The sequence below is a fragment of the Cervus canadensis genome, chromosome 8 (assembly GCF_019320065.1).
Source record: "Cervus canadensis isolate Bull #8, Minnesota chromosome 8, ASM1932006v1, whole genome shotgun sequence".
In the NCBI taxonomy this organism is placed as follows: Eukaryota; Metazoa; Chordata; class Mammalia; order Artiodactyla; family Cervidae; genus Cervus; species Cervus canadensis.
In genome coordinates, this window is record NC_057393.1 from 66,005,118 (window position 1) to 66,023,140 (window position 18,023).

An 18,023-nucleotide genomic window follows, 5' to 3' on the forward strand; every position below is an offset into this window, starting at 1 on the left:
CAATTCCAGAGGCTGGGAAGCAGTGGGGCAAGGGGAGAGGCCTCAAGGTGTGGTGCTCAGACCAGCGGCGGCAGCAGCAGCATCTAAGAACTTGCTGGAAAGGTGAATTATTGGGCCCCAAGCCAGACCTACTGAATCAAAAACTTAGAGGGTGTGGCCTGCAATCTGAGTTGTAACAAGTCCCCCAGGGGGTTCAGAACTATGAATGGGAGGGAAAGATCACAAATAGGATGAACCTGTTAGCCTCAGTTTACAAGATGGGGAAGCTGGGGTCTAAAGAGCTATGACTTACTCATGGGCACGGAGTGGGCATGTAGCCGGGCACTGCAGCTGAAAGTCCAGGCTGGGGTCAGACCAACCAGTTCAAACCTTGTTACAAATATTTAAGGCACCCTTTTACTTTGGACATATCACTGACTTTTCCTCATCTCTAAAGTAGGGGCAGTTCAGTTCAGTGGCTCAGTCATGTCCGACTCTTTGCGACCCCATGAACTGCAGCACACCTGGCTTCCCTATCATCACCAACCTGAGCTTGCTCAAACTCATGTCCATCGAGTAAGTGATGCCATCCAACCATCTCATCCTCTGTCAGGCAGAAGTGGAGGCAGAAGTGGCCCTTGTCAGCTGTCCTGAGGGTCACGTGTATGGGAAAGTGGCTCAGGGTCTGTAAATTGCTTTCATCCCAAGACACTGCCATCAGACTTTGAATCCCATGATGTGGCCAGGAACAGAGAAGAGGCAGGACTGAGGAGGGGATGAGGACTGTGCTAAGAGACGGAATGCTGGCGCCACCCACTCCCAGGGCACTGACTGGCATCACTCTGCCCCCTGACTGGGAAGCCTCGGTCCCCTGCACTCTTCTGTCCCCAAGCTGCCCCTTGTGTGTGGGGCGTGTCTCCCCATCACTTCCTCTCCTGGACGCCTGCCTCTTCCTCAGAAAAGGCTTTCTGATATTTGCAGCCCAGGGAGGAATGAACTCTCGGGTTGGGACAGACACTTACGTCATTACATGGGATGAATGCCACTCCCTGTGCCAGGCTGCACAAGGGACATTGAAGAAGGAGGCCATTGGTGCTCACTGCCAGCCTCCGGTACATCCCAGTGACCCCACCGAACAGGGTTTAAGACTGGGTTCCTACTCTCAAAGAGCTCACAACATGGTCTATTCCCTGGCTCCCCTCTAGCCAGTCCTCTAACATCGAGGGGCTGCCATGGTAGCCGATGAGGACAAACACCTGGGGTGACCCAGGTGAGGTGAGCTGCTAGGGCCCCAAAGGGAGCTTTGCACCCGGGACCTTGTGCCCCTGTGTGTCAACACCAAGCAAGGTGATCCCTCAAGGACACCTCCCCAACAGTTCACTGAGTCCCCAGCCACGGATCCGCTCTGATCTGCTGGGACGTCTGTCAGCCTGCAGAGGCAGTGTCCCTGGCAATAGGACTGGGCTGCCCCTAGGGGTGACAAGCTGCCAGAAATCACTGAGATTTACCCACAGGCTCTGGGCCACTCACCTATACCCTACCTGCAATGTCCAAGGCAGTCTGGAGCTAGAATCCAGAGGGGGACCAGCAGGTGGGCACCACTGCTCGCACCCCACGCTCTGGGGCATCACAGGATGGGTAAGAGGGGAGGGACAGTGACCTGTACCGCAACGAGGCTGGAAGCCACTTCTGGTACCCAGGTGAGCCGAGTGGGGTGCCTGGGCCCCGTCAGCCCTGCTCACCCACAAGCTGCCTCCCTGCCAGAGGTGAGTTATCCCTGGCGTAGGGTTTTCTAAAGAGCTCATAAAGCAGCTGATGCAATGAAGCGGGTTCAACATTCAATAACCCCTCCATCTCACTCGGGTTGGAGGCCAGCATATTCATCTTGAATTATCCTTTTCAAAGACCAAATCAGTCCTAGGAAGTGCTAGGTTGCTGTAGCACACAGTCCTACTGCCAAGATAGCCCAGGAACAGAGGGTCCACGGGCAGCACCATGACACCAGGGTGTGCGGATAGAGACAGGCAGCTGAGGAATACCCTCTCCCTCACCCAAGGGCAAGAGGCCAGAGGGGGAACCAGAGTTTGATGCTCTGTTCCCCTCCATCCCCTGTAGTATGAGGGCAGGGTGAAGAAGCTCAAGAGAGGCCACAGATGATGGGTGAGGATGCTGTTCTACCCCAGAGCTAGAAGGTTCTCCTCTTTGCTTACTCTGATCTACTCAACTGCAAAGAGGGTAGAGTGTTGGCTATGGGAGGAAAAAGACCTGGGCTTGAATACAGCACACTCAATAACTTGGGTGGGTGACAATCTCTCTAAGCCTCAGTTTCCTCATCTGTAAAATGGACTGAATAACCACCTCCTTCATAGGGAGCTGTGACGATTAAATGAGCAAGGCATGAAAAACCACTGGGCATGGCACCTGGCACATAGAAGGGTGACCAAGATGGAGTAGGTGGGAAAGTCTGTCCTGAGTCCGGGGGCTGGCTACAGGAACTGGGACCTCTAGAGTAAAACAGCAGATTCAGGGGCAGGTTTTGGTCTTCAGACCCTAGACAACATCATGTGAAGAGGACAGGCTGACTGCAGGGAGCTCTGGGCAAACCAGGAATGATGAAGCATGGAGAAGAGGCAGAAGGTCCACGAGCAAGAGGGTGTGCCCACTACCCAGTGAGATGGGGCGTTGCCCACAGCTGCAAGGGTCCACCCTGTGTCTGCACTGCCTGCTGGCCGACAGCTATATACAAAGTGCATTCCTGGCCAGGCTGGGAGGTGGGGCCAGGGACCTCTGGGCCTTTCCCACCTACAAGAGAAAATGCCCTTGGAAGAGCAACACATAAATCACACCAAATTTTTTATGTGTTGAGCACAGTAGGCTTGGGCCACTTAGCATATCATTCTTGTCCTCAAGTTGCTTCTCTCCTAGTTGGGAAAAGCACGAGTCAATGACAACAATATAGTTGGCATATACTAGTGCCAAGGACAGTTCTCAAGGTCTGAAGTTAACTTATTTAATCCTACGAGTACGTACTATGTGATCATCACCCCTGTTTTCCAACCAGGTAAACTGAGGCATAGAAAGATTTTTTTTTTTTTAAGTAGCCAGTTCATACAGTCCATACTCAAGATTCAATGGAGGGCTTCTTAGAAGAGGAGGCACTTCAAGACAAATATCTCAATAAAAACAGTCTGCTACGTTCATGGCAATTTAGTTTTCAAAGCTCTTTCATAAAGATCCCTGTGAAGTCAGCTGGGCAAGTTGATCAGCCCCATTTTCAGATGAGGAAAAAGAGACTCAGAGAGGCTAAGGGACTTGTATATGGTTACAGAGATAACCAGTGGTACAGCTGAAATTAGAACCCAGGCCTTGGGCCACCCCTCCCAGGGCTTGGTGCCCTGTGCCCAGATCGGGGAGAGGAGGAGGGCGGTGGAGATCCTTGCATCAAAGGACAACTTTCCCGAGTGTCCAAACCCAGGTCCAGGGCTGACATGGAGACTTGATCTATTCTGGGCTAAGCTGTAGTTGGACAGTCAGGCTCACAGGTCTCCTGAGCTGTGTAAAGAATAGTCGGGTGAGGGGAGTGATGACAAGTTCAAAGTCGGCTCTGCCTGCCACTGTCTCCCCAACCAGCTGGAGGATTTTCAGCTCCTGTAAATCATACCTTCAGCTAGTTCCCAGAGAGCCCAAGTGTTCCCGGCTGGCTGCAAGCTCAGCACAATCTCACCCAATGACGCAGCTGAGCCAGGCTCATCTGCCAGCCCCCCAACCCCACTAAAGGGGGTGCCTGCTGCCTGGCCACCAGCACAGCTGGTCGAGGCCCCCACCTCCTTCACTGCTGATCATGGAAAAGGCTGTGGGCCCGGGAGCTAGCAACTTGGTTAATCTAACAGTCTCTTCTGTTTCCCCAGTTGTTTCTCAGCAATATTCCCAACTCTGCACAGTACGTCCAGCAAGCACTAGCATAGTCCAAGGAGTCGGCAAAGTGAGGCCCAAACAGGAAAATCGACTGGCCCAAGCTCACACAGCTGCACGGGAGCAGAGCCCAGCCGGGAACCCAGGCTCCTGCCCCAGTCCTGGGCCTGCACTCGAAGGCAGAGCTGTGCTGGCCACTCTCCCCTCTCTGGGAGCAACTTCCCCTGCTCCCAGCTCCTCTCCCGTGTGCAATCATTGATCACTGAGACCCTTTCCTGGGTAACAGACTGAGGAAAGACCCTCAAAACTCCTGAGAGGTAGCAGAGGAGGGTAGTAAGAGTGTGGATGTTGAAGACTCAAATCTTGGGATTCAAATCCCGAGGGAGCTTGGGCAGCTTGACTGATCCGAGTCTGTAACAGGGGGATCATGATAGAGCAGACTTCCCATCATTGCTGTAAGGATTCGGTGAGATCATGCAAGTAATCTAACTAATAAAATGCAGGTACTAGTTGATTACTACTATTATTTTTATTTTTAGCCACAACAACCTACTTCTGCCACCCAAGACACAACACAAGTTGCTTGCCCCATGGTGGGCTGACCTGGTCCATGGCCTTCTGAAATGCCACTCCTGTGGCTTCTGCCTGTACATCCAGTCACTCAATGCTACCTCCACTATGAACCTCCCCCTCTCCAAGCCCAGAATGAAGTCCTTCCTCCCCTCAAGCATTAGCAGCACCCTGGAGCTCACAGTTCCCACTTGCCCAGGGTGGACTGGACATTTACCACAACATCCTCTTCTCAGCTCCAAACGGGGGCTCCTTAAAAGCAATGACCCACACACAGAGTCCCCAAGTTGTGGTTAAGTGCACAGGCTTTGGGGTCAGGCAGCGCTGGGTTCAAGCTCAATTTCCACCCTATATAAGTTGTGTGACCCAGTGCAAATTACTAACCCCCTCTGAGACCTCTGCCTTCTCATCTGTAAAGTAGGGATTATAAAGCCCACTTTCTTGGTCTGCTACAAGGCTTCAACAAAGCAATGTGTATGAAGAGCTGACCTAGACACAGAGTAAGTGTGTAATTAAAGATAGCTGCCATTTCCCCAGTTATCTTTAATGCGTGTGTGCGTCCCCACACTGCCACCGAGCACAGCCTGGCACAGGCGCGCGGTGCGGACCGTTAACGCCTGCCTGCACGACAGGTGGCACATCATCGTTATCATTAGTGATATTATGGCTGCGTCCAAAACACTCACCCCATCCCCACTCATGTGTCAAGAGGGAGTCCACAGCTGGGCTTGCCACGGGCTCCTGATGTGCCCAGGCAGGGACCTCTAAGGAGTGGCTACAGTCCAGAACCCCCCAGAAGGACACTATTCTGTCCTATAACCCCTTTGAGGGCCGATGCTGACCTGGGGAATGGCAGAAAGGAAGCAGGGCCACAGTGGCATCCAGGCCCTTCCGGAGTCCTGTAAGTCATCCACACCTCCCAGAAGGAAGCATGAAAGCTCTGCTCTGTGAAGGCACCACTGAGCCAGGGCCCCAGACCAGCTTGTCCAGCACCTGCTCACCTGGACAGATACTGGATCACCGCTTTCCTCCAGAACCTCACCTAGTACCGACGGCCTTAGGGAGCAGCTGGGCTCCCCTCCCTAAGCACTCCAGCCTCGGACTGCAGGAGCTTTGAGGCACCAACCCAGGCCCCTTCTTCCCTAGGCCCAGAGGTACCCAGTGCCTGCATGGGCAGAGCCCCCTTAAATTCCTTTGCAGCTGGTGTAAGAAGTTAGGGCAGGGATTCAATAGTAACTCTCTGAGGCCCTTGGGCAAGCTCCCTGCTTGGGCCTCAGTTTCGCTATCTGTAAAGTGGGAGTGAATGACTAGTGATTATCAAACTGTCCCACAGGAGGCCCTAGTTGTTCATGGCTGGCCCTCTGAGGATTCTCAGGTGAGGGGTGTAATTGAAGGTGAGGAATACAGGCTGTTAGTGCTGTCTACCTCTGACCTTAACTTCAACCACAGATTGTGATTTCTCCTTAACACATTCCTGTCTCAGCCAGTCTGATTTTTTTTTTTTTTTGTATTGTTCTTAGCTATTGAGCTACCCTGCCTCTGTGCAGGTGGCCGGCGGGAAAGCACAAACCATGATCAGAGCACATGCCTCGCTGATGTCTTGGACCCCCCTCACTGGATTCCTCATATCCACGTCCCTCTAACCCTCCAGTTCCTCTAGCTTTGCCACCATCCCCTGCCAAGGAACTGCTGTGGGGGACAATGACCTCCTCTTCTCCGTGTCCTAAGGAACACCCTGCTTAAGGGAACAATCATCTTCACCTTGTGGCTCTCCATCCTCTCCCGAGAGATGATTTCTTCCCTTTGCTTAGACAAGGGTAGAGGGGCACAGAGAGGGATAAAGCCCCTCCCAGGACACCAGGTACGAAGAGCGGTGCAGGAAGGCCCCTCCCAGATCCCCCTCTTGCCGCCCCCTTTGTTTCTGCTCCAACCTCATGCTTGATGTCCTGCCATCCCCGCCCCACACCTCCCTCTCCGAGCCGGTGCGGGCTGCCCCTGCAGGGAGCTGTCTGCGTGCTTGCAGGCACACAGCTCCTCCGTCTACTGAGACCGCGATGCGGGTCAGCCCACCTGAAAATTGCTCTCGCTGGGTCCAGACGAAACAGCTGGGCATTGATGGAGTTTGCAGAGAAATTAATCAGCGCCGACTGGCAGCAGTGCCAGGCGCTGCCTGGGCCCAATCCATCCTAATGAATCCCGAGCTCCTGCCTTAATGGCTCCTGACAAGACTAATTTAGTCATGTAGGTGATTAGCGTGGGCATTATCACCTGAATTGTGGCTCAGGACGCTCTGGAGGTCTGAGAGGTGGGGGGGAGGTCTGCCTGGGGAAGTCGGCTCTGTGTGCGCCAACCTTGGCAACACATGGAGGGACTGGAGCCAACAGGAGGGGAATCGGCAAGACATTCAACATCCACTCATCCTTTCATCCTTCCTTCATCCCCCTACTCATCCGATCAGCATCTGTTAAGGCCCACTTTACACAAAGCACTGTGCTTGGCACAGAGGACGTGTGCCAAGACGCTCAGCTTGCTCGGCTGTGCAGTGGACGTGATGACACCTCCCCGAGCCTCACTGTGAGGTCGACAGGAGCCCATGTTTCAAATGCTTAACAGGGGCCCTGGCTGGAGGCTGGCAGTCAATAAACGCTAGCTAATAGTATTGTTCTACAATCTTACATTATACATAAATACCGAAATGATAATGAATTGCAATGTCGATATTAATTAAGGTAATAAGCAAAAACGAACCGCCAATGGGGAGTTACCACAAATAACCCTGATAGGACTTTGCTAAGAGCTTTCATAGAGTCAAATTCAAAGCAAACACAGGGTGAGGGGTGGGGGAGCTATGGCCCCTCCCAGGCAGGTGACAGCTGAGCTACGTCTCAAAAGATGAGCAGGAACCCACCAGGCAGGGATGGGGAAAGGTGCTCCTTGCCGAAGGAACAGCACGGGCGAGGGTGTGGTGGTGAGATGGAGGTGAGAGGCTGGGGTGCGAGCAGGTTCCCGTGACTGGGGAGCAGGTGAGGAGCGGTGTGTGACGGGCTATGTATGATAAAGAGTTCTCACTCCTTTCTCTGGGCACGTGGGAGGCTTTAGGCTGGGGATATTTAGAATTGGGATAGGATGAGTGACCTTGGGACCCCACCCTGAGGAACCCTGCCCCCTCCAGGACCTGAAGAATGAGGATTGGGTGGCAGCCAAGGTAGATGGACTAGATGCCCTCCATCCCCCTCAGAATCCTAAATCAGCTTGGTGCCTCCAAGCCAGGCTGTTTCTGTGTCCCTCCCTGGAGGCCAGTCAGAGCTCAGCACCCTGAGTGTCCCTAGAAAATACGTCACATACAGGCCCAGCAGGCAGCTGGAATAATAAAAACATGACCCTTGGTGCAATGTGGGCTTTGCCATTCACAAGCGCAGGCCCAGACCGCACCTGTGCCACCTGGGGGGCATGCTCTCCTGGGTGCTCTCCCTGGGCAGCCATCCTTGTCATCACCCACACCTCGCTCCTAACACCTTTGGGCGGCAGGGTCGCCTGGCCTGAGACTCCAGGAGGATAGCGAGCTGGCATGCAGCCAGCCCTAGTCCCCGCCTTGGAAGGTCCCCCAACCCCTGCCACTCACAAGCTCTAGACTTCACTCCTGCCCCAAGGCACCTGGAGCCCTGGGCATGAGCCAGGCACAGGGGTGGGCTCAGGAGACACGGAGATGCCTGGGCACCTGGAAGGATTCATGAGGCAACACGGGAGACAGAGGAGGAGCTGAGTAACAACAGCTCTGTGATTGGACGAGCAGAGAAGGAGAAAGCAAAGGAAGCAGCGCTTGAACCCTGCCTGGAGAAACCCAGAAGGCCGCACGGAAGCAGCGGCATCTGAATCAACTTGACTGACCAACGGAGGCCCATCATGTTCCCGGCAAAAGGAGCAGCAACTGCAAAGGGCAAGAGGTGGGAACTCACCTTTCGTGCTCAAGGAATGGCAAGAAAACTGATGTGGCTGGAGTGGATGAGTCACTCCATGAGGGGGTGGTGGGGGAAACAGACTGAGAAGGCACAGCTAGAGGTAATGCCCTGGAAGAGATAAACATCGCTGCTGAAAGGCCACAAGGCCTGAGGATTAGGTCGGCTTTAGCCACGGGGAGGTGGTCAGTGATCTCAACATGAGCAAAACTGGTGGAGTGGTTGGAATGGATTGGGGAAGGCAATCAGAGATGGCATCCTTGTACCCTGTCCCTCATTCTAAAGGTGCCACACAGCCACTTGCTGCTGACAGTCAGGGCCAAGGTGTGGGCAATGCCAAGCAGCCTGACCATTAAGTGCTCGCTGTCCCCTTGCTCTGCTCTGCCCAGGCCAGGCTCTGCTGTCAGTGACTGAGGTTCACGTCTGGAGAAGACATGCAAGGACAAGGGGGCCCTGGATGTTAACAGGCCGGGGGAAGGCAGAGCTGCTTGATGACTTCATTTGGCTTCTGTCTTTTTCTGCTGGGAGATGGTCTACAAAAGAACATTGCACAGAGGCAATTGGAAGCTAAGATAGGAGGAGACAGAGACGGAACAAGCAGCCTGTGCACGGGATTTCAGATGGCCGGGCTGTGCCCTCCCATTCTGCTCCCGAGCACAGGGCTGCTGGCCTGTGGTCGGAAATTGAGGCAAGAGCATAAAGAATAGAAATGCTCAGAAGGTTTGAGGTGAATGAAAGTCCTAATCTCTAGCCCAGGAAAGCACATTCACAGAAACTACATCCTGACAGAGCCTGTAGCCAAACTCTATCTTCCTTCCATTCTTAAAAGGAATTTAAAAACAAAACACTCAGGACACTGCCTCGAACACTCAATAAACACCGTCATTATAATAATATAATTATATATACATTGTATATCATAGTTATCATTATTATTCTATAAATTTCCAATTTATTATTCTATAAATTTCAGAATTAGGTTCAATGCATAGGAGTTTTAGGGACAGGTTTCATAGTAATATTACGAAGACTTTTTCATCCCCGGAACTGTCTCCAAGAACAGAAATGGGCAGCCTGATAAGATCCTGAGTTCCCCATCACTGGGGGTCCAGGCAGAAGCCAGATAATCTGTCCCAGATTATCTTCCCAGTTGGAAGTTTGGTCTGCTCACAGCTCTGACCGCCTCCTCTGGTGAGCTGACTAATTTGGGCTCTGGTTCTAGCCACTGGCACTAGCCACCCCACTGGACCCAGCTCATCTACGTGCTTGTTTGTCTCCCCTGCAAACTGGTGGCTGGTGGGACAGTAAACCAGTCATCCCTGGGCCACAGGTAAATCCTCTTTTCCTTAAGAACAAAGCATTCCAGGCATGGAGGCTTTCGAGTTAACAACAAGGTATGTACACATGCCAATGATCCAGAGGGGAAACTATTCCATCCCATTTTACAGTTCGGAGCACCAAGATTCAGAGAGCAAAGGGTAGTGAGAGCCAAGCTTCAAAGTCAAGTCTCTAGGCCACCTCGTTCCACACAGCAAGCAGAGGGCCAGTCCCCTAACAAGCTGTTTGAACCCTTACCCTCACCCTGGCCACTGCTAGTCAGAGGCCTGCATCCTGGCATGTCCACATGACTTCACATCCACTCTGAGCGGCCCAGGGCAAGTAGGTGACAACACTCACTGGAGGTTTCCAGGGCTGTGTTATCTGAGGGCCCAGAGATACAATACCCTGGGCTAGCAGGACTGCCCAGGCCAAAACTCACTGGGGCCCACCTTTCCAATGCCCTCTCATTGGTGAGATGGGGAGACAGAGGCTGAGAGAGATATGGCACCGTGCCCAATGCCACACAGCAAGGAATGGAAACTGGGTGCCTGACCTTCAGGGTGGAACTGGGCTCTGTCATCCTCATGTAAAAGGAAGCAAGGAGGACAGTGCAGGCCCGCTCAGCACTGGCCCTGCCCAGAGAGGTGAGCAGGGCTGTCTTCCAGCTCACTGACTCCTCTCTCACTCCTGCGGCCTCCCAGAGCTGGGATCAATCCCCACTGCCGCAGATGGACACCACTGCTGTGGCTGCCAAGTGCAGCCATAACGGGTCGAGTCCTAGGAGTTGTTCCTGGAGGCCAACCGATGTCAGCATCTCCAGGAGATGATCAAGAGCTGGGGCCAAAGGTAACTGGAGCAGGGCCTGCTGGTGTGTTCACTGGGGGCACCCCACCCGCCTCCCTGCAGCACAGGCCTCAGAGAACCCGCCACTCAGGGCTGAGCGGGGCAGTGCAGGGCCACAAGCGGTAGCACCACTCACCTGACGGGCCTTTGCCTCTCCATCAGCAGCCCCAACTAGTGACTGGCTGGCCACAGCTCTGCCTCAGGGATCTCACCTGTCCCAGATATATTTCTTCCACCCTGAAGGACTCTCCAGGAGGATGAGGTTCAGACAGACACAAAAACCAGCCACAGGAAACAGCGTGTGAAGAAATGGAAAGGACCCTTTTGGGACTTAGCTCAAGTGCCATCACCTCCCCCAAACTTCTGCTTCTCCCTGCCCCCAGGGGCATGACCCTCCCCCTCCAATCCCCACTGGGGCTTATCCAGGTGACCAGCGCAGCTGCTACTACCCATGACTCTGGTTTCTTTATCCCTCTGTCAAGTTCCTCTCTGAATTCACAGCACTCGGGCCTGGCACAGGGGGGCACCCCGTCTATATCCGATAAACTGGTGAATGAACTGAAAAAAGTAGAACCCCGAATGGTGATAAACACTGCTAACATTCATCATTTATGGGTCCACGTGCAATGGGCCTCTGCTCTGCTGGCTCCATGCCAGCCCCACGCCATGTCTGGGCCTGGGGAGGAGCCAGGAAGAATCCAGGAGCCCACAAACAACAGCCCTGACCCAACTCAGTTTGGGGGAATAGCTCAGCACGGTCCCCAAAAGATTGCCAGCCATCCTTTCCACTCCTCAGAAGGTGATCTAAGTCTCTGGGAGAATATTCCAGAGAAGCAATCTGCCTCCTTCTGGGATAACACTTCAAACACCACATCCCCGAGCACCAAACCCCAAACCCAGCCTCACAACACTGATGTGTGGGCCTGCAAACCATCAAAAGAGAGGCTACTTTCTACACAGTGGCCCCCACTGCCCCAGAGCATCACTGGGCCATGGGGACAAGCCCCACAACAGTCAGAAACACACCTGCTGTGTCTGGCACCCATCCACAAAAAAAGGAAGACTGGAAGGAAAGACCTCTGCAGGGGGCTGCTTGTGCATCCCTGCAAACAGCAGGGGTGAGTCTGGGGCCCACTAAGTCTCTCCTCTTCAAGCAAACATTTTCTTTGAAGAATTTTGCATTTAGGTTTGGTTTTACATATATGAAAGAGTGCTTTAAATGACCTATTAGTTAAATATCTTCAGAGCCCTCCCCTCTCCAAGCCATCCTACTTCACTTTCTTTTTTTTTTTTCAGTGTTCAAGCATTTTATTTAAATCATTTGAGGAATCTCCACATTGTTGCACATACCAGACTGTATACAATTGTAAGGGCATATCACTTGTTCACAAAGATACAGCTGAGCAGTAAGTTGGCAAGTCTAATAAGCTATCTTTAGTAAACTAAAATTTCAAGAACATTCCAGAGGAAACACAATAAAGGTCATGCAAGTTCTAGAATAGTGAATCATGACAAAGCTCACTCATTTTATCCTTTTACCTTCAAAATACATGTGACATCTAAAACCAGAAAAAATCTGACCAGCTGGTTGGCATTAGTCAGATATCCATTTCTTTCAGGAATATTAAGCCCCTTACCACATAATGACTTGTTTGATTGTAAATAACTTAAACCTAACTACAGAAAAATTTTCTGAAGAAATTTACTGCTGTAAAATGTATACCCATTATTCATAATATGCCTTGAAATCACTGAACTTTCATTAAAATGACAAAGCATGATACTTAAACCAGGAATCCCAACTCTGACCTTTTTACTTACACTAAGTATCAGTTCAAGATAAAACACTGGAAGACTGAAACAGACTGAATAGTCAAACAAATCAGTGAGGCTGTATTACTAGATCTATTTTAATTTACATAAATGACACTAAGTTTAAGAATTCACTTTCAAGTACAAGTGATGCTCCCGAAAGATGCACCATGCTGGCCCTTTATGTATACTGCTCCTGGTACACAGCTCTACCCTGATACCCACAAAGCAGGCAGATCTGAGGGTAAGAAGCCCCAGATTACAAGCACTTTCTCTAAAACAGACAAGAATGAAAGGACACAAGAGGGAGTGTTGGTGAATGTGACGTGGCGTGGTTTTCCTCTGTGCTCACAGGCTTCCTTGGTGGCTCAGATGGTAAAGAATCTGCCTGCGGTGCGGGAGACCCGGATTCAATCCCTGGATGGGGAAGATCCCCTAGAGAAGGGAGTGGCTACCCACTCCAGTATTCTTGCCTGAAGAATTCCATGGACAGAGGAACCTGGCCAGCTACAGTCCATGGGGTCACAAAGAGTCAAACATGAGTGAATGACTAACACACACACACAGGACCAGTGCTGTCCCACCAGCACAGCTGCAAGATGGGTTTGATCAAGTCAACCCCATTTCTTGAGAAGCTTCGGGATCCCTAGAGCTGGGCTAAGGCCATGGGGCTACGTCTGCCGACCTCCAGCTGCAGGTAAAGGAGCCTGGCCCTCAGGAAGGGCTCACGAGGACAGACCTGGGTGATGAGGTGAGTCAAGTTGGGGCAGGTGGGAGGTGGTGAGGGGCACGGACCAAGATGCTCATGATCACTTCCTAAACAGTTTTTTTTTTTAATGACAAAAAACAGGCATACCCAGTGCAGAGAAAACTCAGTAATCACAGAAAAGTACAAAAGGCTGCAAATCAAATTATAAGAGCTTCCATCTTCAAATTTTCACAAGGAAGAAGAACAAGCCATTTTGTAGGACAAAATTAATGGAGAAGTGAAAGTTAAGCAACTTGGGCTTAATGTGATAAAATCTTTGATACTGAGACCTCCTCTCTTTTGGAATGGGCCATCACAGGAAGTAGTGAGTGCCCCATCCCTGGAGGCAACCAAGAAGAGACCACATGAACATCCATCAGGGACACCATGGGAGAGGTTCCAATCACAGGGGGATTATCATCTCCATGTCTAAGATCTCTTTCACTTGTGGGAAAGGAGGCCACCCCATACCACCCTGCATGCCCACCAGCCCTTGTGCCAACTCACCCACAGGCGTATCCTCACTGATCAGCAGGTATGTGTCAAAGAAGTGGTTGGTGAAGAAGGGCAGTCGGTTCACCTGGCCTGGAAGTTAGAGAAGAAGAGCATCAGTCAAGTACCCTCATGCCAATTCCATGCGTTCTGCAAGGGGCGCAGAGTAGAGGCTACAATGGGCACTGACTCTGCATCCAGTGCCACGGCCCCTGGTAGCTCGCTGCTCTGCCTCAAGGCAAACCAGGAGTAACTAGGAAGGCAGGCAGAAGGCTGTGAGGTCATTTGGTCAGCCAGGCCAGCAGCCACGTGTAGCTATTGAGCCCTGGTCCACATTAGGATGTGATGAAATGTAAAAATATACACAGGTTTTTGAAGACCTTGTATGGAAAGTGAAAGTCTCTCAGTTGTGTCCGACTCTTTGCAACCCTACAGACTATACAGTTCATGGAATTCTCCAGGCCAGGATACTGGAGTGGGCAGCTTTTCCCTTCTCCAGTGAATCTTCCCAACCCAGGGATCAAACCCAGGTCTCCCACATTGCAGGCAGATTCTTTACCAGTTGAGCCAGAAGGGAAGCCCAAGAATACTGGAGTGGGTAACCTATCCCTTCTCTGGCGGATCATCCCGACCCAGGAATTGAACTGGGGTCTTCTTCATTACAGGCAGATTCTTTACCAATTGAGCTATCAGGGAAGCCCTGTATGGAAAAGTGAGTATAAAATATCTCATTCATCTTTTATATTGATTATGTGTGGAAATGATAATACTGTAGCTATACTGGATTATGTAAAATACATTATTAAAATGAGTTGCACCTGTTTCTTTTCTAATGCCATTCCTAGAAAATTTAAGATCACACTTGTGGCTCACACTGTATTTCTGCTGGGCAGCCCAGCTATACACAGAGTGGGAGCTTGGTAAGGAAAAGAGCCGTCTACTTTGTTAACCACTGGAACTCTGGTGCCCAGAATTTGGCTTGGCACAGAGCTTCAAAACTCCTTGGAATTTTTCAGAGCAAGAGCAGTGTCTTTTGTTACTCATAAGGAGTTCCTTTGACCACACCTAAGTTTATGCAATACTTTGGCCACCTGATATGAAGAAATGACTCATTAGAAAAGACCCTGATGCTGGGAAAGATTCAAGACAGGAGGAGAAATGGACGACAGAGGATGAGGCGGTTGGATGGCATCACCAACTCGATGGACATGAGTTTGTTCAAGCTCTGGGAGCTGGTGATGGACAGGGAAGCCTAGTGTGCTACAGTCCATGGGGTCTCAGAGTCAGACACAACTGAGCAACTGAACTGAACTGAAAGTTTATGCAAATGAGGTGATTTTTTTTAATTAAAAAAATTTTAAAGTATGTTAATTTACAATGCTGTGTTAATTTCTGGAGAAAGAAAAGTGATTCAGTTCTTTTCATGTTCTTTTCCACTATATAGTTTATTATAAGATATTGAATATAGTTCCTTGTGATGAATGGTAGAACCTTCTTAGCTATTTATTTTATATATAGTAGTTTGGATCTGCTAATTCCAAATTCTTAATTTATCCCTCCCCCTACCTTTCCCCTCTAGTAACCATAAGCTTTTTTTTTATGTCTGTGGGTCTGTTTCTGTTTTGTAAATAAGTTCAGTTGTGTCATATTTTAGATTCCATGTATAAGTAGCATCACTGCTATTTGTCTTTGTCTGTCTGACTTACTTCACTTAGTATGATAAACTCTGGTTGTATCCATGTAACTGCAAATGGCATTACTGCATTCATTTTATGGCTGAGTAGTATTCCATTGTATACATGTACCACATCTTCTTTATCCAGTCCTCTGTTGATGGACATTTAGGTTGCTTCCATGTCTTGACTACTATAAATAATACTGCTATAAACACTGGGATGCATGTATCTTTTTGAAATAGAGTTTTCTCCAGATATATGCCCAGGAGTGGGAATGCTGGATCACATGGTAACTATTTTTAGTTTTTTAAGGAACCTCCATACTGTTCTCCATAGAGGCTGCACCAATTTACACTCCCACCAATGGGATAGGAGGGTTCCTTTTTCCCAATGAGATGATTTAGAGTGGAGCCTCTACAGAAAACCTCAGGAAGGGGCCAATCACTAAAGACCAAGTGATTTGATGGGAACTTTCAGTCCATCCCCAACCTTAGGGAGGAGGGAAGAGGGGCTGGAGATTTCCAAGATTTGATGAGCTTCCAGGTTGGTGAACACATTGATGTGCTGGAAGGATGGTGCACCTAGAGAAACATGGAAACTCCACCTGATCCCAGCCCCCCCACCCCACACACAGACCTCATCCCATGCATCTCTTCCATCTGGCTGTTCCTGAGTTGTACGCTTTATGCTTTATATTCAACCAGTAAATGTAATAAGTGAACTACTTCCCTGCGTTCTGTGAGTCATTCTCGCTAACTGAACCTGAGAAGGGCTAGGAGGAAGCCCTGATTTATAGCTTGTTGGTCAGAAGTACAGGTGGCCTGGGACTCACCACTAGAATCTAAAGTACAGCTGAACCCCTAAATCTGTGGACTCTGACACTAGCTCCAGGTACTTAGCATCAGGATTGAACTGAATTGTTGGACACACAGTCAGTGTCTGGAGAGTTAGAGAACTGGTTGTTGGTATTGGAAAACACCCCAGTAGGCAAGTGAGGGCACTTCCCCCTCTGACCCTGCCCACTGGGGGCCGGGGGCTGGCCGGTCTCACATGGGGCCAGTATTGTGCAGCACGCACTTTAGCGGCTTGTGCTGGGTCTTCCAGGGGCCCTGAATGTGGATGGGCTACAGCCCTCTCCTCCCTCATTTCCGCGGACCTGGCTCCCTCAGAGTTTAGGCCAGGCCCAAGAACACAGAGGCCAGCACTTCCCTCATTGCCTGAGACCTCCTAGTGGGGAACAGGCAGGACTACCGGGATTCCCACCTCCACCTGCCTTCACTCAGGCACCAAGCTGTGTCATTTCCGGTTCTGCAAGCATTGTAGCCTCTTTCTCCCCTCCTGCCCTGGACTGCTGGCCCTTCTGCCTTCTCTTGCCAAATCCCTAGTCATTCTTCAAGTTTTTGTCTTAGATGTCTCTTCTTTCAAGAAGCCCTCCCTGACCACTGAATTTCATCCACACCCTTCTACCCTCTCATATGAGGAATCTGGGGCTCCTCACAAACACAGCAGTCTCAGAAACAGGCCAGTGATCAAGGGTTTCCCTTTTGTTTGGAACGTCCCTGCACCTCTTTCTAATCATGCAACCTTCCCGAACCTCAGTTTACTCAGGTGTAGAATAGCGATAACAACAAGACTTAACTTCTTTGCTGTGATGGGGATTAAATGAGATTACATACATAAAGTGCTTAGCACCATGCTCTCGAACACAGCAAGCTTTCGATAAGTGGTAGCTATGATTAACACCAAGATGGTTAGATAGCATCACTGACTCAATGGACATGAATTTGAGCAAACTCTGGGAGACAGTGTAGGACACAGGAGCCTGGCATGCTATAGTCCATGGGGTCGCAAAGAGTCAGACGTGACTTAGTGAATGAGCAACAACAAAAATTAATGACAGTGCTGCCCATGCAGCCAGAGGGGGATGGATCCCTGCTGGGGGACTTGGGCTCCCTGATGGAAAATGGCTGAGCCAGGGGAGAAGGCCCAGAGGTGCCCAGAGAATATAGGGTGGGCTCAGGCTGGTGGGAGAGGGAAATCAGCCAGAAAAACATCACCCGCAGCAGCATCGTTCTTTTTCAAATTTTGTTTCATACAACCTGCCAATAATCAGCCACTGGGAGTCCTGCACGGGCAGCTGGGCAGAGCCCGGGGGACATGTGTCGCCTGCCACATACCAAGCAGGACTGAGTTCTGGTAACAGGCTGCTACCCCAGGAAGCCCAGCAGCCTTGGGCTGCCAGTGGGGGCTGGGAGGGTCCTGGGAAGAGTGGGAAAGGGGCGGGCCCACAGGTCACTTGTTCGCTTAAAGATACTTTTAAGGCGCGGAGGCTGTGTCCTCCTGCCTCAGGAGCCTTGACGCCTCTGGCCAAGTGGGAATGTGAGTGAGTGTGGCAAGGGGAGGGGACCACAGTGACTCTTCTGCAAGGAAGGGGAGTCCAGTTGCCTGCAACCACGATGCAACCCTCTGTCTCCTCTCCACACAGCTCATTCCCTGCTCTGGCACCTACTGTTCACTCAGCCCAGGACGCCTTCTCCGCACATCCCGGGCCCACTCACACTGATCCTTCCCTACAAAGTAGATGTGAGTCCACCAGCTTTAAATGTTTCAAACACACAAACAAGATTCAAGCTTTAAACCATCACAGGCCTGAGGGGAGAAGGGAGAAGGCGAATTTGGGCTGCACGTGCTGGACGACAGGCCCTCCCCACAAAG

General features: G+C 50.9%; 1 protein-coding gene across 9 annotated transcripts in view; it reads right to left on the bottom strand.

Moving 5' to 3' along the window:
- The window catches only part of CDH23 (cadherin related 23), a 433,939-nt gene that overhangs the window by 364,114 nt on the left and 51,802 nt on the right, over nucleotides 1-18,023 (bottom strand). For all 9 annotated transcript variants that reach the window (XR_006270872.1, XM_043476661.1, XM_043476663.1 and 6 more), the window contains exon 3: nucleotides 13,648-13,725. Coding sequence is in view for 8 of the 9 variants with exons in the window: in XM_043476661.1 (XP_043332596.1) it covers nucleotides 13,648-13,725 (78 nt within the window). In the remaining variant the exon portion in view is untranslated. The remainder of the gene's footprint in view (nucleotides 1-13,647; nucleotides 13,726-18,023) is intronic.